The sequence below is a fragment of the Vipera berus genome, assembly GCF_964194415.1.
Source record: "Vipera berus genome assembly, chromosome: 2".
In the NCBI taxonomy this organism is placed as follows: Eukaryota; Metazoa; Chordata; class Lepidosauria; order Squamata; family Viperidae; genus Vipera; species Vipera berus.
Genome location: NC_138203.1, coordinates 222,837,223 through 222,862,105, shown reverse-complemented (window position 1 = coordinate 222,862,105; position 24,883 = coordinate 222,837,223). Strand labels below are relative to the sequence as shown.

Below are 24,883 nucleotides of genomic sequence, written 5' to 3'. Positions count from 1 at the left end.
TTATTTCAGGAGCTCCCAAACTTTTTTCTGGATGAACTGAGCCAGTCCAGCAGTGTACAAATCAAGGGGTGATTAATCCCATTCTTTTAGCTAAAACACATTTTCTATATATATAGTGCTTACAAACTCATTCAACATTTATTGACAGAGGCATCTATAAATTGTTAGGATTACCAGCTTCACTGGTAGAGAAAGGAAAGAACTTTTTTTTTTAAGCAAATGCTTCAAGGTTAGAGGGTAGAAGGTTTAGGATTAACACATGCAAGAAAAGAAGCTCCAGGCAAGAGCTGTAATTCGGAGAAGAAATGGGTAACATCAAGCCTACCATCTCAGTGTAGGACTCCTGGGAATCTGAATCCTGAGGGCAGGTGAAGAGAAGACACAAGAGTTCAAAAGCTATGAAGAATTATTTAATGAAATAATTTCTCCCGAATCAAGTGGCAGGCAATAGATCATGTTATGCGTGAAAAAGCTGGCCACTGGGATTTAATACTCACTCTATATTATCTACTGTGCCACTTATTCCCCTCAAAATACATACAAGTAACTTTGGAGGAAGCCCCCTTCATCACTGCCAGAGCTGCGACTGAAAATCCTTAGAGCAGAGGTCCCCAACTTTTTTGGCACCAGGGACCGGTTTCATGGAAGACAATTTTTCCATGGACTGGGGTGGGGCTGGGGGGGGTAGATTTCTCCTGCAGACTTACCGCATTCCTGGAGATGGAAGATGCGCCTTCAGTGCACCTCCAGCTGCGCGGCCCAGTTCCTAAGTGCCCACGACCCAGTACCAGTCCGTGGACCAAGGGTTGGGGACCCCTGCCTTAGAGCAGATGTGAAACAAATATAGCCTTAGACTTCCTTCAGAAGTATCCACAATATGGATAGATATACAAGGGTGGGCAATTTGGGTGCCATGGTCACACAAAACCCTCCCAGTTTTTTTTCACTGAAACAAAGCAGCAAATCTATCAGAAACAGAGGAATAGTTTCCCATTAACAAACAGGTTAAAGGAGTTATGTCAAGCCTATTATGGCTTAGCACATTTATTTCACTTTTTTTTTAAAAACAAACAAACAAACTCAAACTCAAAACAATGACTGAATAGAAGGCACTTACGTTATGGAAAGCCTCCCACAACTCTTGATTACTCAAACAGACAAACGATGCAATTGAGCCATACAAAGGTTAACCAACCCAATAAAGAAGTTGGGTTTTGAGCTATCTAAATGGTTCCGAAAACTGCATTTCTGCCATAATTGTACCATAGTTTCTTGCTTTAATCATGGCCTTCTAAAAATTCATTAAAAACATCAAGATTAGATAAGATTTGCATAAGTATTCAAGTGATTGCAATACATTTATTTTCCTTTCAAAGACAATTTCCAATGAAAAGGGTTCGAGATGGGATTCTAAACTTGGAGTTCAAAAGGGTTCTAAACTTGAATTAGCAAATTTCCATAGGAGTAAGTTCCTCTTTGTTCCCTCTTTCACATGACTCAGAAATAAACTATGGTATCTTCAACTTTCAAACACGGTATAACCCTAAATGATATTTTGGTACTGGTTTAAGAGGCTGAGTTTTCCTAAAACAACAACTATAGTTTCCAAATCGGACAAAATGAAAAACCATAGATAAAGGCTTCTGTGCTGTATCCAAGAGTGCTGTGAAAGGAGAAATAAGGGACCTTGGAGGTCTTCTAGTCCAGCCCCCTGCTTAAGCAGGAGAACCTACACCATCTCAGACAGGTGATTGTCTAGTTTTTTCTTAAAGATCTCCAGTGATAGGGCGCCCACGATTTCTGGGGGTAAGCTGTTCTACTGGTTGATTGTCCTCACTGTCAGGACGTTTCTCCTTAAATCCAGGTTGCTTCTCTCCTTGATCAGTTTCCAACCACTGTTTCTTTTGTCCTTCCCTCTGGTGCTCTGGTGAACAAGCTGACCCCTTCTGCCTTGTGGCAGCCCCTCAGATACTGAAACACTGCTATCGTGTCTCCCCTATTTCTTCTTTTCTTTAGATTGGCCAAACCCAAGTCCCGTAGCCTTTCTTCTCGTATGTTTTAGCCTCCAGGCCTTTGATCATCTTAGTTGCTCTTCTCTGAATTTCTGAATCTCTGAATAGTCATGTTTCAATGTATAATGAAGGACTGATTGCCCATCAGGTTACTATAAATGATTGAAGAGCAAAGATGATCTAGGGCCAAAGGTATAAAATATTACTTCAATCAATATTCCACTGCCAAAGTGCTTATAAAACTAATAGCACTTTATCCAACCACAAATCAAGATAATAAGAAATGAAGATCCTTAGACATTTATATATCTACTGCAGCAATTCATTTTAACATAATTCATTTGCATGCTCCTCTTCAGCAATGCTGTCAGAGCAGTTTAAAGAACAAGATGCAACGGATCAAGCAAGTGTGCACACATGCACACTCAGAAACACAGATACATAAATAATGCAATTGCAATATTGCATAATCTAAATGGAAAGTGCATCCTACTCTTTTTGGAACTGACTTAATGGCCACTCTGAATAATTATCCTCAATTCTGACTTCCCATTGACTTGCATGTATTTGAAACAAGCCCTCTTATCTTCTAAAGAATTTCAGAGTTTGATAAATGGATTTGGGATTAAGCTTGAGCTTTTCCAAACTGTCCACAACACCCAATTCTTATCAACAGGTCGGGCTTCCAGGAAACCTATGGTTCAAGGCTAGGAGATTATCTCCTAATCTCCTAATGTTCCTTATTTAAATGTAAAAGTCAAGACATTCTATCTGACCAATCCAGCTGGCATTCCTAACATTGCCAATGGAGTGCACCAAGGGCCTGAACAATTTATCTGAAGAACCCTTTAGATCAGCTCCTTGAATTTTCAAGACAACTGTAAACATTCAATGGCCCAGCAATTCAGCTTCAAGGACTTCCTGAGGTCCTCTGGGCATTTATTTGCATACCCAGAAAAAAATCTCCATCAGGGCTTCTGGCAAAGCAAATCGTATTGCACAGATGCAATCCACAATTTAAGTAGAGGAAAAGAAGAAGAAAAAGACATTAAACTGTGAAGCAGTAATATCCATTCTCTGCTTACCAATGACAGTCCATAAGGGTATTATTGCAAGTGATCAGCAGGGAATGGGAAGAAATAATGTCCTAACTGAATCATTTTTCACATTAGGTAAACGGTTCTCTTTTTCCCAAGAGCAACTTTCTGCAGATGAATGAAGTGCAATAAGTGCAATGCAGAATGCATAGAGTTGAGAGTAATAAATCGCTAGGATTTTATAAGAATAATTCCCAATTTGTGATTGTCTTCAAAAAGTTTTAAGTTGATGGAGTAGTCGCTATTTTTTTTAAAAAAAAAGTTGGAAACTGCTTCTTACATTGTTTTGTGAAAGCAGAAAAACTGGCAGATCTTTAACAACAACAATAACAACAAAAACAACAATAAAACTAACAACAGAATTGGAAGGGACCTTGGAGGTCATCTAGTCCAACTCCCTGCTCAGGCAGGAAACCCTATTGCATTTCAGACAAATGGTTGTCCAGTCTCTTCTTAAAAACGTCCAGCGTTGGAGCATTCACAGCTTCTGGAGGCAGGTTGTTCCACTGATTAATTGTTCTAACTATCAGGAAATTTCTCTTTAGTTCTAGGTTGCTTCTTGTCCTGCCTTCAGGTGCTTTGGAGAATAGCTTGACTCCCTCTTCTTTGTGGCAGCCCCTGAGATATTGGAACACTGCTATCATATCACCCCTCATCCTTCTCTTCGTTAAACTAGACATATCCAATACCAGCAACCGTTCTTTATATGTTTTAGCCTCCAGTCCCCTAATCATCTTTGTTGCTCTTCTCTGTACTCTTTCTAGAGTCTCAACGTCTTTTTTTACATCGTGGTGACCAAAACTGGATGCAGTATTCCAAGTGTGGCCTTACCAAGGCATTGTAAAGTGGTATTAACACTTCATTTGATCTTGATTCTGTTAATGCAGCCTAGCACTGTGTTGGCTTTTTTGGCAGCTGCAGCACACTGCTGGCTCATATTTAAGTGATTGTCCACTAGGACTCCAAGATCCCTCTCACAGTTGCTACTATTGAGCAAGGTACCACTTATACTATACCTCTGCATTTGGTTTTCCTTGCCTAAATGTAGAACCTTATTTTTTTCACCATTGAATTTCATTTTGTTAGATAGTGCCCAGTGTTCGAGTCTGTCCAGATCCTCCTGTATCTTAAGCCTGTCCTCTGGAGTGTTGGCTATTCCTGCCAGCTTGGTGTCGTCTGCAAATCTGATGGGTTCCCCATTTATCCCCTCATCCAAATCATTGATGAAGATATTGAAGAGCACTGGGCCCATTTTAAATGCAATGCTACCATACCTGGACACAATCCAGCTCAACTAAGCCTGAATTTAGCACTAGTATTTGAGGCTATAATAACAAAATACCTAGAGGCACTCTAGTGATTGAGAGATAGACAGACAGACAGACAGCACATTTCTCTTAAGGCCCTGAGAGAGGTCTGAGAGTCTGATGAAGTTAGTAAGGTAAAGGTAAAGGTTCCCCCGCACACGCTTGCTAGTTGTTTCTGACTCTAGGGGCCGGTTTTCATTTCCGTTTCAAAGCCGAAGAGCCAGCGCTTGTCCGAGGATGTCTCTGTGGTCATGTGGCCGGCATGGCTAGACGCCAAAGGTGCACGGAACGCTGTTACCTTCCCACCGGAGTGGTCCCTATTTTTCCACTTGCATTTTTACGTGCTTTCGAACTGCTAGGTTGGCAGAAGCTGGGACGAGTAACAGGCGCTCACTTTGCTATGCGGCACTCGGGATTCGACCCGCCAAACTGCCGACCTTCTGATCGACAAGCTCAGCGCCCTAACCCACTGAGCCACCGCGTCCCTCTGATGAAGTTAGCACCTATTAAATCAGTGGCAAAGGCAACACATTCCACAAGCATAACCTAATTTAATCACTGTACTTCCCTCACTCAAGGAAATAGAAGAGCAAGAAATGACAGAAAGCATGCCATTATCCAGCCTATTTTATTCCACAAGGCAGATGCAGAAAATTATTTCAGTCAAACCAAAATTAAAACAAGCTTCAAATGGTAAGTTTACCAGCAGAGTGCTCTCCAATGAGTTTGGACCATACTGGAGGAGAAGCAGAAAAGTTTCAAGCAGACCTGCCAGTTGAGATAGACCCACCAGTCCCTCCTGCACACTCATTGTCCAGAAGCAGCAGCATCACCCTCGCCCTTTGGCTCGCTGACCAGCTGATCCTAAATAACAGTCCAAGGGGCTTCTCAGAGCAAGGCATCGTGTGTGCTGCCACCACGTGGCTGGGTGGAGAAATCACAATGTGGGCAGTCAGACCCTCCTACCATATGATGTATTTCCTTTCCCCTCCCCTTTCTGGGGTGGACTTCCTCCTCCCTCTTCCCTAGTGAGCCATGCTTCATTAGCAGAAAACATGGGGTCCCAATATGCAGACCCTGGGAGCATTATCATCTTCTAACTATTCTGGATCGAAGCTGTTGTGTTATAATTAATCTCTTGTAAGACTTCTATGGTCTGTGTAAGCAGATATAATTAACCTTAACAGGTCTCTCCAGATAGTTTGAACTCGTAGAAACACCTTTTATATAGAAATACCTTTATTGCAATTCAGATGACGTTGTACAACATTTCCAAGATATTCCTGAGGTGTCTCCAAGGTTAGAAGATGATAATGCTCCCAGGGTCTGCATATTAGGACCCCATGTTTTCTGCTAATGAAGCATGGCTCACTAGGGAAGAGGGAGGAGGAAGTCCATCCCAGAAAGGGGAGGGGAAAGGAAATACATCATATGGTAGGAGGGTCTGACTGCCCACATTGTGATTTCTCCACCCAGCCACGTGGTGGCAGCACATCGTGGTTGGGAAAGCACAGCCCCCTTACAGTTTGCACCTTGAAAGATGCATCTAGAGCAGGGGTCCCCAACCCCCAGTCTACGAACTGGTAACAGTCTGCGGCATGCCAGAAACTGGGCTGCACAAACAAGTGAAGCGCCATCTGCGGGATGCAGGCAGCATGCAAAAACACACCTGTTCCTAGTCCGTGGAAAAATCTCTCTCCATGGAACCGGTCCCTGGTGCCCAAAAGGTTGGGGGCTGCTGATCTAGAGTAACCAGTTATGGCTCTGGGTGTAATCTTAATTAGATCTAATTGAGGGCAATTCCTATAGATTAAAAGCGAGGGCGGAATGCAAAAATCTGGGCTGTCTAGTCAGGCTTCGTGCAAGATAATCAATTCTCTGAGCATCCTCTAAAATAAAACTGATGTCTCCTCTGCCACCAGTGACACTGGATCACAAGCAGGATGACCCAGAAATGGAGCCATAAGCAAAAGGGATTCTCTTCACAACCTGTCAGAATCACTCAGCCGTACACAAGTGTGGTGGGAAGCTAAGCTCCAGGCCTGTCATATTTAAAGAAAAGCTGCAGAATGGGTGGGAGGCGAGGCTGGGCTGGAGTGCTACCTACTCAGATGGGGGCCCAAATAGGCTATTTGGCTGCACCTGATGCGTGTGCAGGTCTGGTGGAAGGCTGATCTCTCTATAAAGACGCTTTGTTCTCCCTCGCTAGTAATATTTAGGTTGACAGCTGGTACAGGCTAGTTCAACAGATTCAGATTACGAAAACGCGTGAAAGAGATATGCTTTTAGGCCCAGTGCCCAAAAAGGATTTGCACCCCGCTCCCCGAAGAGAAGTAGGCACACTGCTCTCTAAGCTTGTATCTTTCTTAATGAATAACTTCTAGCTTTCCACCTGATCTCCAATGTGAACTCATGCAAATATTCCAAGTTCAGGTTTTGGCAAGCAACCCAGAAGGACGAGGCAGGAGTGAATTATTTGGAGAATTCAGAAATAATAACGCTCAAATCCATCCCTGGCCTACTCCAGCCCCAATCAAAGTAGCATGCGCGCGCACGCACGCACACACACACACCACAACTTTTAAGTCCTCAGTTTTGTCATAGGTAAGACAAGACTATGTTGCGTTCCCTGGTATATCTCAATTTCAGAGGTTTTGCTTTGGGTAATTTGATCAATATGCTCTTTCTTGACTTGAAAGAAAGGTACTTTTTTGCCCAACCTCCCAGCTTTTCCTTATATTACTGCTCTATCCGTCATTTTCATTCTCTATCTTTAAAAAGGAAGATGCCTTTTGTACTTCAGTCAACAAGCCCTTCCATTTCCACACCCTTCACTTTCTCTCAAGACAGCATAGCCATGGTGGCTTTGAAGTCTTATTCCTATGGTTTACATCTGTGGGGACTCGTGTCCCACCTCTGTCCGTATCCCTCAGTCAAAATCTTGAGTCTCCTGGCGGCCCCGAGGCTCTGCCAATGTTATGGCAATATGATCAGCATCTCCTGGAAAGGGCTGGTCACGTTTAATGGAGGTAAGAACGCTACACCACGATGGGATACTGGGGAAGAGGCGGGACATAAAGCTCATACATAATACCGGTCAATTGTTACCACAGTTCTAAGTTTACTGCACAAACAACTGAGGGAAATTTCTTTCTGCTTGCTTTCAGGTTTCTTCATCATCCGCTTCGGTAGGAGATGAAAACCTCCCAGAGAGCTTGGGCCAATAATGCAAATGGAAACACACAAGCAGCGATCTCACCCCGGCTGCTAAATCATCTCGTGACTTGATAATCATGTGCCAGAGGGAGGGGAAAGTCCTACAGTCAAGACCCGGCGGGTTAAGCATTATTCGACTCAATGTACAAATTGCGTTAAGGAAACAAACAAAACGCAACACTTCAAAGACCAATTCAGGAAATGACAGGAAAGAACGCTATATGAGATCTCTGCTATTGTGCAATACTGGAAAAATGCTATCAGGTGTGCCTTCTGTATACAGAATCTTCAAATCCATATGAACTACAGGTAGTCCTTGGTTAGCAATGGCAATTGGACCAGAACTTCCATCACTAAGTATGTGGTCATAAAGCACAACAACACGTAACCACGATGCTAAGCAATGGCAATCCTGCCACTTCCGGTTGTTGTCATTAAGTAAGGATGGCAGGCAGCTTGCAAGCAAATGGGCAGACCAGGCGCAGCGCAAGGTGTGATACGTGTGCAGTGGGAGTGGGGATGGCTGCTGCTGGGTGGGGGAGGGTGCATGAACAGCCTGTGAAGCGTTGCATCATCCAACAAGCGGGAATGGACTGACTACAGTTTTTAATTAGGTTTTTATCGGGTTTTTAAAATTGTCACGTAATTATTGTAAAGGTAAAGGTTCCCCCGCACATGCGTGCTAGTCGATTCCAACTCTAGGGGCCGGTGCTCATCTCTGTTTCAAAGCCGAAGAGCCAGCGCTTGTCTGAGGACGTCTCCGTGGTCATGTGGCTGGCATGAATAGACGCCAAAGGCGCACGGAACACTGTTACCTTCCCACCGTAGTGGTCCCTATTTTTCTACTTGCATTTTTACGTGCTTTCGAACTGCTAGGTTGGCAGAAGCTGGGATGAGTAACAGGCGCTCACTCTGTTACGCGACACTTGGGATTCGACCCGCCAAACTGCTGACCTTCTGATCGACAAGCTCAGTGTCCTAACCCACGGAACCACACCGCGTCCCTTGTAATTATTGTACTTATTGTTTAATTCTTTTTTGAAACTTTTCATCCTATGTTTTTTAATTTTTATTGTTGTGAGCTGCCCTGAGTCCTTAGGGAGAAGGGCGGCATATAAATTTAAATAAATAAATAAATCCGTCATCCCACAGTAACATGATTCCAATTCGTAAATTTCCCTGCCAGCTTTCCAGAAGCAAAGGCAGTGGGGAAGCCTGCAGGGAAGGTCGCAAGTTGCTCCAGTAAAGTTACTTGTACTGTCTCCCACTGGGCACAAGTGCAGCGGGACAGGAAGGTTGCAAATAGCAATCATGTAGCTGCGGAACAATGCCAGAATTCTAAGGGCGAATCAGGTGCCGGGCACTCAGATTATGATCTCATGTGGCCATGGGTGTGTGCGTGTGTGCGCATGCTGCAATGGTTGGATCTTTGAGGACTCGTCATCAGTACCACTCATTCATTAACTTTAAACAGTCACTGGATGAGTGGTCGTTAAATGAGGACTATCTGTAATACTGTGCTATCCTTTTACTATGAGTGTTTTGATTCAGGTTTCATACCGCTGGATTAGTTCAACCTTCTACTTTTAATGTGGGATTACCACCTCCAAACCAATACGTGACACATTTCCTTCTGTGTGTTCCTTTACAGTGGTAGATCCTGGATGTTGCTTAACACCTCTCCATGCCAGCCAATACTCTCATAGCTATGCATGGTGGGATCAGTAGCCCAACATCAACTTGGGACAAAAAGTTGGGTCTATTGTCCACACTAAATGATGTTTCATTACACTTATGGATGATGTCATTATGCCCCTTGGGCAACTCAAAAATTCTTTTTCCTTTGCTTATGGGGCAGCTGTCCTATAGGTGAGGAAGGACAGTAATATGCCTGTAAGAAAAAGCATATATTGCTAGTCCTGTGGCATAATGGCACAGATATTGGACTAGGGCCAGATTTAAGTTCCCCCCTAGCCATGGAATCTCTCCCTCACTGCAACTTGGTCTCATTGGGTTACTCTTCTGGGGGATAAAATGAAGCCAGATCCCCATAGAAATTAAGTTGTGTTCTTGGAAGAAAGATGGGATGTACAACTAACAAATAAACAACCACATAAACAGCTGAATGTTCAATAGCATGCAACCTACGCCACCTGAGTAAAAACAGGAACTTAGTACATGTGCATTGCCATTCCTTCATGGTAGCCGGATCAAATGTTACCAAATAATGGTAGCCAGCCATTATTTCTGGAGGAAACCTGAGTTTCTCCAGGATTTAAGAAAGTGGTACTTTGTCACTGGGAAGGCAGGCTTTACCTACCCCTAACCACCAGAGTCATATGAGTTGGGTGATACAGAAATACTTGAAATCAATCAATCAATGAAAGCCTGATTAGAAAAATATGGCTGCTCAAGTATTGCAGGTCACCTAAGGATAGCAACTACCTTGGGAATGATAGCCGCAAGCTTGGCATTTTCCCTGTACAACTATGGGATTGAAAAGCAAAGAAACCATTTCCCCCACCCGCAAAAAAATATATCAATGAAACACAGAAGGAAAAGTGATGAGAAAAGAGATTGGAAGCATCAACCAGCATATTCCTCTACTTCAGAAGCTTTTTATCTCCCTTTTAAGCATCTTGAGCTTCATTTTCCTAGCTGGAGCGCATAGCTGTTCCTTCCAAATGGGAAAAATGCAAACACTATTATGGCAATGGGACAGCCTGCAAAAGCAAACTTTTATTCCCAATTGCACCTGAATGGAATGAAGGACTTTTAAATGACATCATGAACATTTTTACCACACAAAGCGCCAAGGGAAAATTGCAGTTGGAAAGAAACAATGATAGCATAATCAATAGCACAGTTAACTTTCTTCTTACCTCATTGATGCGGATCTGCTGAAGCTCTTGTTCGGCTGCCGTCAGAGGAGCTGGAGCAGAGTAAGAAGACACATGCTTCTGGTAGCCACTGAGAGAGATGTCTTCCTGTGGTCCAACAGAAAAGCAACCACAGGAAAAGCATGAAACTGGTTCAAAGGAGAACATAGGATAACGTTCATAAAATGGCTGTCTTAACTGGTCTGGTTGGCCAGAAAAATGCCAACCAATGCAAACTGGCAAAATTGTTCTTTGCAACCTCCTCTACCCTTGCAGAAGGTTGCCTATTATCTCAGCTCTTCCTTTTTGTTTAAAAGGGTGCAGGGAAGAGGTCTAAAAAAGACTGAGCTGCAGTTCAGAGGCCTTCTCGGAACTACAAAAGATGCTTGAGGTTGGCGTTCTATAACACGCTAGTTTTCCCATTCATCATTAAAAAATTAATTTTTTAAAAAAATTAGACGGAAGTAGGGACCCTGAGGAATCCTGAAGGAAAGTCATTATAAGTCATGGGTACCACTTGCATTATATAAAGGTCAATGTGCCACGACACATTTCTCAACGGTTCTTCTTAAAAGAAACGTCACTTGCTGAGGTCATCTGAGGTGATTTGCCTCAAGTTTGCCTTTACCCACTCAGGGTTGGGCCTTGAAAGCTGCCCAGACTGGAAACTTCATCTGACCAAAAACTGGGAGGCCAAGTTGGTTATGAGAAGAATGTGAGGAAATCATATTACCATTGTGTTTATTGCACTGCACTGGTACTAACTTGTTTCTGGACTAAATACAAATTACTGGTCCTTACTTTAAAATTCTCCATGGCAACAGAGATCTGAAAGAATATCACTTTCAAGCTATTCCTCCATACTTCCTGAGATCACACTGGGAAGGTTCACCTTCAGGGTCCAGGGACTTGGCTGACGGTGACACAAAAATGTTACAAGATGAATTTTAAAGCCCTTCTCTATTGCTGCTTTTCATCGTTGAAATGCATCCCCTTTAGCGTTGAGCAGTCCAACGCACTTAATTAGCTTTTCAAAAAGTCCTCAAAATGCATCTTTGTTTTTTCACCTTTGATTAAATGTTCATTTTATTAATTATACTGGTTTTAGTTCTTTTTAGGGGTTTTAATGCTTTGATTTTACATTTGTTTTACAGTACTGTAAGCCACCAAGAGACTTCAGTGATCCAGAGGCCTATTAAGTTCAGTAAATAAGCAATAACAAAACAACCCTAGTAGATGGTGGTAAAGAGGACAGCTGCTTGAGGATCTCACAATTATATTGAATGACAGAGCTTTGCAGAGAGACATCCAGAATATTTCATTTATAGTACAGTAGTGTATAATCTAATATACCATCATTTGATGTGCAATACTGCCCCCTTCTGGCACTTTCAAAAACGTTCCAGGTCTGTAAGCATTTTCGATGGGTTTTCCAGACAGTATGTAAAATAAGCTTAGCTAGTTAAATTTTATATTGGACAGGATACAAAGCATTTAGATAATCAGTAATTCTGAGTTAAGAACCAGACTTATGCCAATCCACAATATGAAACTCCTCCTTTCTTTTTATCATGTTATGACTGTATTTGAATTTGGAGGGAAAGAAAAGAGACTAGGGAAGGGACTTGATGCAATGCATGCATTCCAATTTTTGCCTTCCAAATTAGTGAACTAGTATAGTCAGCAAAGCAGCCTAAAGACTTTGGGACCAGACTTCCTCTGAACTGAAGGTTGTAAACAAACAAAATAACTGAGGAAGGACAAAAGAAAAGCAGGCTGGAGACAAGCAATCTTCCACAGGATATAAATGGTCACCTCTCCTCTTATGGCACAAACAGATCACCTTGTGTACATCTTTCCCTATCCCAAAGGTGCTTTCTCAAGAGGCAACTGGACTTTCTCATTTTTCTTTGTAGACGAGTCCAATTGCCTCTTGAAAAAACACCTCTGGGAAAATCATGACCTGGATGGCTAAGAATCTCCATAGACATCTTTACCTATCTTATGTCTCAAGTCAGGTACACAAGTCGCTGCACTCATTTTATCAGGGTTTCAAACTGAGCATGTGCTGCAAGGATGAATCAGACAGGACCTCTATGGACCTTCATACGGCAAAACAGGAGACACAAGTCAAGTTCTTTTTTCAATGCAGTCAAAATCCTTGCAATCTTAAAGCAAGCCCTTCAAAATGAGTAGTGGTGACAAATTCTAGTCTGGCTTTTAGAAGCAGGACCCCAAACGTCAATGGTTACAACTCCGACTGTCCTGATCTCAGTGGATATGACCAACTGCCATACCTTTAGTGTCCCAAAGAGTTCATCCTTAATGTGTCCTCCTCCAAACTCTTTCTTTACTGTCGCTCGGGTTGCTGCGTAGAGCATCTTGAGTCTAACCTTGTTGCACAGAGAGAAAGAGAAGAGAATATGAATTATGGGAAGACATTCATGGCTGCTAACTATCAGAAGTCCAGTTCACTGTGGCTAAAAAAAAGAGTTGCAGGATTATTTATGGTTCTGAAACCCATCAGAAAGGACCTTTCATATTTGGAATTGCAGGGAATTTTTTAACCAATATTTGTATCAAAACAAATTTGTTAGCTCTGTCTTCCCCAGAAGCACCTTCTGGATGTGTTGATCAACTCCCAGAATTCCTCAGACAGCACAGCCAGGCTGAAAATTCTGAGAGCTGAAATTCCTACAACTAGAGGTCTCTTCCCCAAGACTGTGTCAGCTTTTAAATATAATCACAGATTGCTTAACCCATTATAACAAGACTAAACATTAACAACTCTTTGTGACAAGATTTGTAGTGCTCAATCTTCTCCATGTACAGTACATCTCTAAAGGTATTAAAATAAAGACTGAATACTAATATAAATGGATGGAAAGTATTTTTCTTTCACCCTGAACTTCATTGAGTAAGCAAGTAGGTCTTCAAGTCAACTCCCAATGACTTCATGGAAGGTCCATGTAGTTTACTTGGCAGTTTAACCTGCAACCTTGGGATTTCCTCGTGATCTCTCTCCAAGTACTAATGAGGCGGGTTCTTCCTTGATTCAGATTACAGAAACTTGATTACATGCTACAACATACCTGGGCAAACGTCATTACTTCTCATAAGGAAGTAATCCAATTTGTTGGATTCATACCATTATATCTTAGGCTTGTGAAACCTGGGGCGAACACTACTCGGAAGCTACTGCTGATCCAGACTGTAGCATGACAATAATGGGAATATAAGACCCCGGCTAGGTAAATTGCACTGATTACCAGTTGCCTTCAGATACAATTCAAGTTGCTGGTTTTCTCTTACAATGCCCTTCACAGCATAAAGCCTAGCTATTTGAGGAACCAACTGTGTCCTGCAGAATCTGTTTTCCTTTGCCCTCCAATGGACTTGGCTTGCTTCAGGTCCCATCAATGTCACCTCGTGAGCCTCTTCTGTCACTGCATTTGCCTTTAGAAAATCATCTCCCTAAGATTTGCATGGTCTCCCCTCTTGCTCATTTTCAACTGTTCTCTAAAAACCGGCTCTTCTCCCAAGAGAAGAGTTAAGATTATTACAATTGCCCCTTTACCGCAGATCTAGAAGGGTGGTTTGAAAAGTTATTGTTTTATGGATGTTGGTTTTGTGGAATTGTTGTTCTTTTAATTTTGTGAAGCCACCCATAGTTATTAGAAGTTGAGTGGCCTTGAAGTTTAATAAACAAATAATGTAGTCTTCACCAATTTAGTGACTTCTAGTATACTGGAGTTTAATTTTCATATTCAACTAGTAAGATTAGGTAAAATAGTTCACATCTGAATTGTTTCAAATTCAGAATGTCCTGTTTCAAAGTTGAAACAGCTGTATTACATCAGAAATAATCTGCTTCAATCATCTGGGGAAAGTTCTGAGTTCCAATTGATCTGTTGAGCTCCAAGCTCTTCCATTATGACTGAGAGAGCCTGCACTGAATGAGAAATACCTGTTCTATATTTGCAACAACTGCTTCTAAACCAAGCAGCTTTGCATACATGATTACCATGGTCAAATTCTATGCCAGGGGTCTTCAAACGTGGCCCCTTTATGACTTGTGGACTTCAACTCCCAGAATTCCTCAGCCAGCGTGCCTAAGGAATTCTGGGAGTTGAAGTCCACAAGCCATAAAAGGGCCAAATTTGAAGACCCCTGCTCTATGCTGACTGGAGATTATGGGAATCATTAACCCCTGAGAAGTTCCTGGCTGGCAATGAATGCAGTATAGATTAAACCAGGGGTCTTCAAACTTGGCCCTTTTATGACTTGTGGACTTCAACTCTCAGAGTTCCTCAGCCAGGCCAAGTTTGAAGACCCCTGGATTAAACAGATATAAGCCACATGCAACCACCATCCATTGGTGGTTTTGTATTGGAAAAGGGAAGTAGAGCAACTTCAATGTTTCTGAAGAGCACCTTCCATATTTTTTATCCTTCAGCAGGAACCGGAGGACGGTGTGTGGTGTAGTTGGTTCACATGGTGTGGTAGGATGGAGGGTTTGTTGTCACTGTGTGTTGGGGGGAGAGAGCATGGGGGGAGGCTCAGCTAATCTCAATGTACACATGTTGTACTTTGACAATAAAGGTTTATTATTATTTATTTTAACCTGTATTCCATGAATAGGAATAAGTTGAAAGCTTACAGGAGAGTTGTCAGGTGACCAGGAGATGAAAAGCCACTCGTAGCCCTGTGCATTTTGGGTGTCCAGGCGGTAAAGGATGTAGCATGGCTGCAGTTCATCTAGCAGAGGAAGCACAAAGGAATCATAGTCCTTATCCCAGCGCCGAGATAGTTCTTTGGAGGCTCCAAGCACTAACTGCTCTGGAAGTCAAGGTAGGGTGAGAGGAGAAAGTATTAATGAGTAAGCAAAGGAGATATTACATTTGATATATCACTATGCATCAAATCTTTATTTAGAGTTAGGATGGAGAGCCTGAAGCCATCCTTAGTAGTGAAGGATGGTGGGAGTCAACAATATTTATAGGGCAATAGATCTTCTATCTTTATTCTGAGTAAAGGCTAGAGCACTAGAGATCCCAGGATAATGTGGAATAGTTCTTGTTTCTTGTTAGCACTGTGAAAATCTTGGGTTTCCTTCTTTGTGTAGCCCCCAAGTTTTGAAACATGTTTCCTGTAGAGATATGTTAAACCCACTTTTCCTGCATTTCACAAGATAATCAAACAGTACCATGCCCGAACAGACTGTGGGAGTTCATCTTTATGTATGCATGGATCAAAACAATTCAATCTTTATTACGATCATAGGCAGCATAGTGTGTGCGTGGATGTTGTTTTTGATTGTTAGTGTTTTGATTTAGTTTTAATTCTTGCTTTGATGTTATCGCTCAAAGGCTTGACTGGTTGGGAACAGAGCATAGTTTGTTAGTCAAACCTACTGCCAGTTTTCTTGGCATAAAACTTTAATGTGCATGTTAATGAAAAAGAGAATGAGATCTGCCAAAAGAATGCACCAGTACAATGTACTTAACGAGACAGACATTAAGGGAATGAATATAAAACAATCTGTCACTGCTCTGCCAACAGCTTTAGCCCCAAAGTTCAATGTTCAGGCTGTGCTCGCATGAAAATATAGACTTCTTCCTAAAGCTCGTAAGACAACAGGATGACACCGTGGCTGGCTTTTGTATTAGAATAGATTCTGCCTTCACTTTCCTCCTTAGTTGGTTCTTATACATGTGAAGAACAAACAATCTAAAGGACAAGAACTTGTGTCTTCCTCCTTCCCCAAATTGTATGACCGGAAGACTGAGAGTTTCAAAATAAAACCAATCCCCACTTCATCATTGCTATTCTTTTCGAAGAACACCTACGCTTTTTAGAGTTGTAGTGCTTCAAGAAGTACTTTGGATCATTAAAAAAAAAAGATACAGCTCCTTTATGAGCAGACTCCACAAAGCAGAACCGTCCTTTTTTTGCATGAAAGATCAAAAATATGATAAACTATTCAAGGAAGGGAAAAAATGTCATAATCTGGTAATCCTGATAGGTTACAAAAAAGAAGTTTATCATTATGGGCTACTTCTTAGCAACACAGCACACACTTTTTTTGAACGTTACAAAGGGACCACCACAAGGGTGAACATTATTTAACATGGCTATTCATCTCACAAAAGTTACTCTGGCAAGCATACAAGGTTAAAATGAAAGTTACAAACGATGGCTCATGATGCCCAAGATAAAGAATACATTTCAATCAGAAAAAAAACTATATCACCAGCAGAGTTTTGCCTAACTTTCTGGCTCAAATATCTACCAAGCACAGAGTGGGGAGTTTCTCTGCTGGGAATGAAGGACCAGTTTTATCCAATGCAAGGAGTGATTTTGTCCAGCAGAATTTTTTATTCAATATAAGTAGATTTATTGCTTTTTGAAGGGAAGGATCTTCTTTTTATAGTATTACCCATTTTTCTAAGATGACAAGATTGGGCAGTATGCTTAGGAAGCACCAGATCTTATAATAACTCATTCTCGTATTTCTTCCTAATGTACAGGGGAAAAAACAAAGTCCAGAGAATCAAACAGTTTGCAAGAATAGCTCCCTCATAACTCTGTGAGAACCTTTTTTTTTTTTACTTGACTCATGATGTACGACTATGGATTATTAGCCATTCTCGGGAATCTTGGTCCACCTGGGCTCTTTGACTCCTTTATTTATGGTAAAACCTCTTGTTCCTTTTTGAGCCACTGCTCTGACCCCCCTCACAGTTTCACAGAGTGGATAAACTGGGCATTACTGCGAGAACCTTTCCTCACTTTCATCTAACTGTGGCACCACCGGGCCCTGATAGCTTCATTTTCTGCCTCCCTCTGCCTTCCAGCCCCCACACCTGAGGTTGCTTTAAATCAGTGTTGCTCAAACTTGGCAACTTTAAAACCTTTCATTTAAAAAGCTGCCAAATTGGTGGAGCCTTGGTGGAGCAGTGGGCTAATGCCTCCTTAAGTAACACCAGCTGCCTGCAATTAGTGCAGGTTCGCATCCCACCAGGCTCAAGGTTGACTCAGCCTTCCATCCTTCCGAGGTAGGTAAAATGAGGACCCAGATTGTTGGGGGCAATTAAGCTGACTTTGTAATAATGCCGCTTGGGGGGGCCCAAAAGCCCTAATAAGCAGGCATATACATAGAATGAAGGCTACTGCTAAGCTTGTAAGCTGCCCTGAGTCTTCGGAGAAGGGCGGGATATAAATGGAATTAAAATAAAAATTAAAAAAATTAAATAAAAACACATTCAAAGCACCCTTAGCGTTAATAGCGAGCTTTCCCTTGCTTATATTCCCATTTCTCCCCCGTGGATTCCAGCTGACACGCTCCATGACCATTTTGTTGGGGTGCTGACAGGGGAGCCCCGGCAGCGGGATCTTCCAAGGAACGAGTGGGTGCTAGCGAAAGCATGCCCCCCCCTCCATTCGTGTTCCTGAGCACCCTCCTCCAGGGCCATTCTCGTTAGGCGGTGGGGGGAGATGCATTAGTTCAACCTAGGCTCTTTCTCTGTAGCTGCTAGGTCAGGCTGAAAAGCAGCTGACCAGTGGTGGCAACAACAACGTTTGCTCAACTCCATAAAGCTGTTCGTTGCGTCAGAGCGATCAAGCATATACCACCTACGGTACGAAAAGGATAAATCCAAGAAAGTTGCACCATATATTCAGAATGGAAAGGCTTGGTTTCAAGTCTCATCTGACCGTCACGTTAGGAATAACTTCACTGCACTGTAATGCAGGAATTCAAAAACAAATACCACCCTTGTAACTAAACAACCCGAAGAACGTAATGACCTGGGGCAAACAAAACAAAGTTAAGGTAATTCTATCTGCATACTTCTTCTTTCTTTTTTTTTTCTCCAACTAAGGCTATGAAGAGTTCAACTGGCAGTGAAAGCACTCTAATCAAAATTAGAGCACTTTTTTCTTTTTAAAAAAAAAATAGCATATGTTACACTTACAATGCTCATAAAAACTATATTCAAGCTTTTCTCAAGGCTGTGATAGATAGGTTTTTTTCTGTCCATTTAAACATGTCTGATTGTCGGAGACTGCCTGGATTAGTCCCTGCAGTTTTCTTGGCAAGGTTTTTCAGAAGTGGCTTTGCCATTGCCTCCTTCCTAGGCTGAGAGACAGTGACTGGCCCAAAGCTACCCAGCTGGTTTTGTGCTTAAAGCAGAACTAGAATTCATTGTCTCACAGTTTCTAGCCTGGTGCCTTAACTATTACACCAAACAGGCTTTCTGTGGTAGAGATACACAACCCTTTTTCATGCACGTCTGTGGAAATCAGTCTTCCACATGAACGTATTACCATGAATCTATAGCAGGGCTTTTCTACCTTTTCACCCATTGTACCACTTTTAGGATATGGCAACATCCGAGTACTACCAGTCGCCTAGCAAGGTGTCAAAAACTTGATGACAAAAAAAAAAAAAGTAAAAAAGTGATGAAGTACAGGTAATCCTCGACTTACAACAGTTCGCTTAGTGACTATTTGAAGTTACAATGGCACTGAAAAAAGTGCCCCCCAAGCCACAGCCGAGCAAGACATCTGCCTGCCTGCCTGGCGGCGCTCTTCCTCCTATCCAAGGTGTTCATTGTTGTGAGCATTTCAGTTGAGGATTGGCAGCAGGGGTGGGGTGTGGGGGGGTGTTTGCTTTTTATTTCCCCCATCTGCTGGGTGGTTGCTGCAGGTTTTGGTCACTTCACATGACCCTGGGACACTGTGACCGTCATAAATATGAATCAGTTGCCAAGCATCTGAATGTAAATCACAAGACCCTGGAGATGCTGCAACATTCCAGCTGATCGGCGCTTCTTCTGGGCTCAGAAGCGCCAGGATCAGCACTGAGCTCCAGCTGATCCTGGCGCTTTTGCTGAGCCCTGACAGCCCTGCAGCTCCAGCCATCTCTCGCTCAGTCTTGTGCGGTGCTGCCACCGCTTCAGCTCATTCCCCTCCCCCGCTACCACTTTTCTAGGATGGTCACGTACCACCTGTCAGGTGCCAATGTACCACAGGTGGTACCCGTACCACTGGTTGAAAAGCCCTGATCTATAGCATTCTGCTTCCTGGTCTAATTTCTGCCAATTTCCATTATGAGACCTCTGTGACCCTTTTTGTCTACAGTGTAGTCATTTACATCCTAAATTAAGAGATCTAGCAACAGCATCTAGTAGCTGAGAGGCAAACACGATAACTGGCAAACTCTGGGAGTCGAAGTCCACACATCTTAAAGTTACCAAAGTTGAGAAACACTGCTGTATATTCTCTCTGAATAAAGGAAATACAGCAGCATATCACAGCAGATAAGAAAATAGCTTGAACAGCCAGCACCTGTGGCTTTTAAAAACTCTTCTTTTTTAAAAAAATTCCATTTATATCCCGCCCTTCTCCGAAGACTCAGGGCGGCTTACAAGCTTAGCAGTAGCCTTCATTCTATGTATATGCCTGCTTATTAGGGCTTTCACACACACCCCAAGCGGCATTATTACAAAGTCAGCTTAATTGCCCCCAACAATCTGAGTCCTCATTTTACCTACCTGGGAAGGATGGAAGGCTGAGTCAACCTTGAGCCTGGTGGGATGCGAACCTGCACTAATTGCAGGCAGCTGGTGTTACTTAAGGAGGCATTAGCCCACTGCTCCACCAAGGCTCTTCTTCTTAGACATGTTTTAGTTACCAAACCATAATACTGCTGACAGTAGTGCATGTCACATCAAGGATTGCTAGAACATTAAATTCCACTAATTTCATCTAAATCTCTGATGCTATTATTATTCCATAACCTCAAATCATGCAAAGACATACCAGGGGGTTGATGTAACGCAACATTTATCTTTTCTGATTTCACTCATTCTCCAAAGGCTTTTGAAAAAAGGCATACTCCTCCTGCTTCACCTTTTTATGATGATCTGTTGGATTTTCTTTCACCTTTCCTTTAGAAATTCAAGGTGGCATACAAAACATTCCCTCCTGCATTTTCTTTCCTGCAACAATGATCTGATTAGGCAGACTAGGCGAAAGGACAATGCCAAAAATACCCACTAAGGTTCCAGGCTTAGGGGTCCTCAATCATAGTTTAATATTCCAATTACCATCCTACATTATTTTCCACAGACAACAATGGTTAAGTACTCAGATACAGACAGGTTCAATCTTGTTTTTGCACACTGTTTTAAATCCTGGATGAAAGTGAAAGTAAGGCAAAAAAACTCATTGAATTCTTACAGGTATTTTTGTAATACACTTTTTCTTCCACTCAATACTGGCTTTTTAAAACTCCTTGTGCACATTCTAGATTCCATCTTCCCCGAAGTATATTTTAAAATGTATAGAACTGGATGGGCATCAAACATTCAGAGAAATGCAAAGATTAATTCAGCAAAAAAATAATTTCAGATGTATACAGTAGTTTTCAACTCCTAGAATTCTCAGCAATAGCCATGCTGTCTGGAAAGTGAAATGCATACTTTGGGAAGTTGTAATCTTTAGTGACGCCAAATTAGTTCTGCCTTCCCTTCTAAAATCGGCAGACTTATTACTCAATGTTTTTAACTCGAGGAAGTTCTTTGCCCTATCAAAGAACTTCAGGAATAGAAAAAAAATCTTTGGTCAGTTTGGTCTAGTGATTAAGGCAGCAGCAGACTAGGAAACAAGAGACTGTAGGTTCAAGTCCTGCCCTGGCCATGAAAGCCAACTGGTTGACCTTTGGCCAGTCACTCTTTCAGCCTCCCTCACACGGTTGTTGTTGTGGGGAAAACAGGAGGAGGAAGGTGTGTGGGGTATAGTTGCCACCTTGAGATGTTTTTTTAAAATAATAAAGGTGGGATATAAATAAATAAAATTTTAAAAAACCCTCTACTATTTGCTTGCTTCTCTTGATGACTCTTAGCCTAGGCTGACACATCATGTAAGACATCATTACTTTTATCCATGTTTAAAATAAGCCATAAAAATGCGAACTCCTAAATCATGACTTATAAAGTAGAATAACATCACACTAGATCATCTAAGAAATTCTTGATGGTTTGAAATCCTCTCATCCTGAAAAGTAGCATTTGTCCTATACCAGGGGTAGGCAACCTTGTCTCTTTTATGACTCGTGGACTTCAACTCCCAGAATTCCTGAGCCAGCACAGCTGGCTCAGGAATTCTGGGAGTTGAAGTCCACGAGTCATAAAAGAGACAAGGTTGCCTACCCGTGTTCTATACTGTTACTGTTTATTTGAGCTTATTAATTATTGCCCCCATATCTAATATTCATAATATTAGCCAATCCAATTGAGGAAGGACTATATATTAAAAAAGCACTCTCTTTCTCTCTCGCGCGCACACACACCCACACCCACACCTCTTGCACATGTGGTATATAAGCCCTATATCAATACCTATACCTACTTAGGTTGCACACCTATACTGGGTATGTCATTAGAGTTTGGGAGGAAAACAGTTTAGGCGGGACACAGAGAACTCTGTTGTTAACAAATGTGTTGTTATTAAGTGAACAGTGAAGTGCTTAGTCATTTATTCACTTTCATTATGGGTTCTTCTTCATTATCTGGCAGCAATATGCAATGATCCCTGCTGTAGCCTAACTTTAGCTCTCTTTCCTTCTAATGCTTTTCTCTTATTTACATCCATCGCCCAAACCAATTCTAACAACCTCTTTTGAAGGGGCTCTTTGTCATCTTTCTCTTGGTAGTATCTTGGTAGCTGCTCCGGACATAACTCTCTCCGTGATCTCTGCTGTTTTGGGTCCCCGCTGAGAGCCCAATGGTGAAACTGCTGTTTGATTGACACCCAGAGACAAGTCAGGAGGAGCAGAAATTGTAAAAGTCTCCCGATACTCCCATGTAACACCTCTCCTCCGCGAGCTGCATTGGCTTCCGGTTGCCCTCCGGGTGAGATTCAAGGTGCTGGTGATGACCTATAAAGCCCTAAATGGCATGGGTCCGGATTATTTTAGGGAGCACCTGCTGCCAGCGTCAATTTCCCATCGTCCTGTGCGCTCCCACAGGGAGGGCCTCCTTAGGGTACCGCCGGTCAGTGAGTGCCGGCGGGTGATCCCCAGGGGAAGGGCGTTCTCTGTGGGCACGCCTGCCCTGTGGAACGATCTGCCTGTGGAACTCCGGACCACCCCCGACCTTCTTTCGTTTCGCCGGGACCTGTTTGATTTATCTGGCCTGGACTGAGGGGTTTTAATTTTTAAACTTTTAAATGTTTAAACTTTGGGCTACTAATTGTTATTTAATCTTATTTTAATTCTATTTTAACTTATTTTGTCTTTTAACTTTGCCCTGTAAACCGCCCTGAGTCCTTCTGGAATAAGGTAAAGGTAAAGGTTCCCCCGCACATGCGTGCTAGTCGTTTCCGACTCTAGGGGCCGGTGCTCATCTCCGTTTCAAAGCCGAAGAGCCAGCGCTTGTCCGAGGATGTCTCCGTGGTCATGTGGCCGGCATGACTAGATGCCAAAGGCGCACGGAACGCTGTTACCTTCCCACCGTAGTGGTCCCTATTTTTCTACTTGCATTTTTACGTGCTTTCGAACTGCTAGGTTGGCAGAAGCTGGGACGAGTAGTAGGCGCTCACTCTGTTACCCGGCACTCGGGATTCGACCCACCAAACTGCCAACCTTCCGATCGACAAGCTCAGCGTCCTAACCCACTGAGCCACCACGTCCCTTACCTTCGGGAATATAAAACTAATAAATAAATAAATAAATAAATAAAAATAACCCTATCTTCTTTGTTCTTCCCCCCCTTCTCTTGCCCTTCTCCTTTAGCCTTCAGCCCTTCAGCTTCTTTTCCTTTCTTCCTTTTTTTTTACCCAGCCAGCCTTTGAATCTCTAGTGCTGACAAGCTTCTTCTTCAAGATAGCCTCAGGTGCCTGCTTTAAAGGATCCAGTCCCTTCCCTTCTTCTCACGCCTATATGCAAATCATGTCAGGTAATTTTTCTGTCTGAGGTCAGCTGGCCTCTCTTCCCAGCCTGGCAAGGAGATGGATGGAAGGAAGAAATAAATATGGAAAACACTAGGTGGAACTGAACCACCAATGTTAGAATATGAAGCAGGTGTTCTATGAAGAGCCAGACACAGAACCTTAAAGGGCATCTAGACTGCTTTACAATTGTGACATCTTCCTTTTCTGTTTTGCTAACACACCTTTGAGGCAAATCCATAGATGTTATTATCCTACCCTTGATGTGGAACTCTTAATTATTTAGGCCTGAAGGAAACTGAATAATCACAGGAAGGCGTCTAGGTAAGCTACACTTGGTTGGTCTGAGCCCAACTAAATTCTCCCGGAGGCAGATTCCCACTTTCAGGTCTCTTATGTTCTCTTTCCTTCATTTCTTTCCACCACTGAATTGTGTGGTCACATAACACACAGAAAGAGCACATTCTAAGGATTGCATTATTCACCAAAGTTGTCCTTTATGTCAGTTTAGGACTGGAAATCCTTAGCAAGTAACAGGGATTCCCAAGCAAATAAAAGAATTATACTGACAATGAAGTGTAAACTTTTTATGTGAGCTATTATGACTTTTTTTCCTAAGCAATTCTTAACTTTCTGACTTATTCCCGTTAGCATTAAAGTAATAGCTGAGCCAGTCAACAAAAGAAAAAAAAATCTATTTTATTTATCCAATTTCTACACCGCCTATCTTACTAATTGACTCTAGGCAGTTTACAAATATTGCTAAATCTCAGAATGTCCAGTAAAAGAAAAACTGTGCTCCAACACTAAAGGTCTGCAAACATAAGATCTGTGCTTCTAAATCTTACTAAACTGGTGTTTTCCAATCTTTCTGCTGAATGCAGCAAAATTTCAAAATGTACAAGCATAGCAAATGTGCGGGGAAGATACTGGATCAAGGTGAGACATGCGGTACTGGACCCTTCGTGGTCCTCATCTCTTTTAGAAAAAGATGGTCTAAGAAAATTCCAAAAATAATAATTTTCTCTTATTTATGTTTTTATTTACACATTTTTGTTCTACTCCAAATCGATCAATTCTGTCCCTTTTAAAAAGTAATACATTTAAAGAGAGTTCTAAAAAAACATCTTGAGAAAATAAATGCAGCGAAGAGGCAAAACCTTAAAAACAACAATGCTCAACATACTGCGACTACCCTGTAAAAACTTTAAAGCAGGGGAAATGGCACATTCTTTGATAATCCATTGCCAATGTCAACATATGAAAACAGTTTATCAGAGAATAACAGTTCAAGTTTCTTCTTAGTGAGTCATGAGTTTGCAATTTTTTGGCAAGAATTCAATCAGAGTCATTTTGTCTCCACTGAGTCTTCTTTCTACTGGGATATTATAACCACAGAAACAAAATAAACACCTAGG

The 24,883-nt window shown here is 42.2% G+C and overlaps 1 protein-coding gene across 1 annotated transcript in view; it reads right to left on the bottom strand.

Annotated features, from left to right (window-relative positions):
- The window catches only part of TWF2 (twinfilin actin binding protein 2), a 63,697-nt gene that overhangs the window by 9,273 nt on the left and 29,541 nt on the right, over positions 1-24,883 (bottom strand). Inside the window, exons 3-5 of the mRNA XM_081320008.1 lie at positions 15,172-15,350; positions 12,809-12,904; positions 10,515-10,619 (exon numbers count right to left, since the gene is read on the bottom strand). Coding sequence (XP_081176134.1) covers positions 10,515-10,619; positions 12,809-12,904; positions 15,172-15,350 — 380 coding nt within the window. The remainder of the gene's footprint in view (positions 1-10,514; positions 10,620-12,808; positions 12,905-15,171; positions 15,351-24,883) is intronic.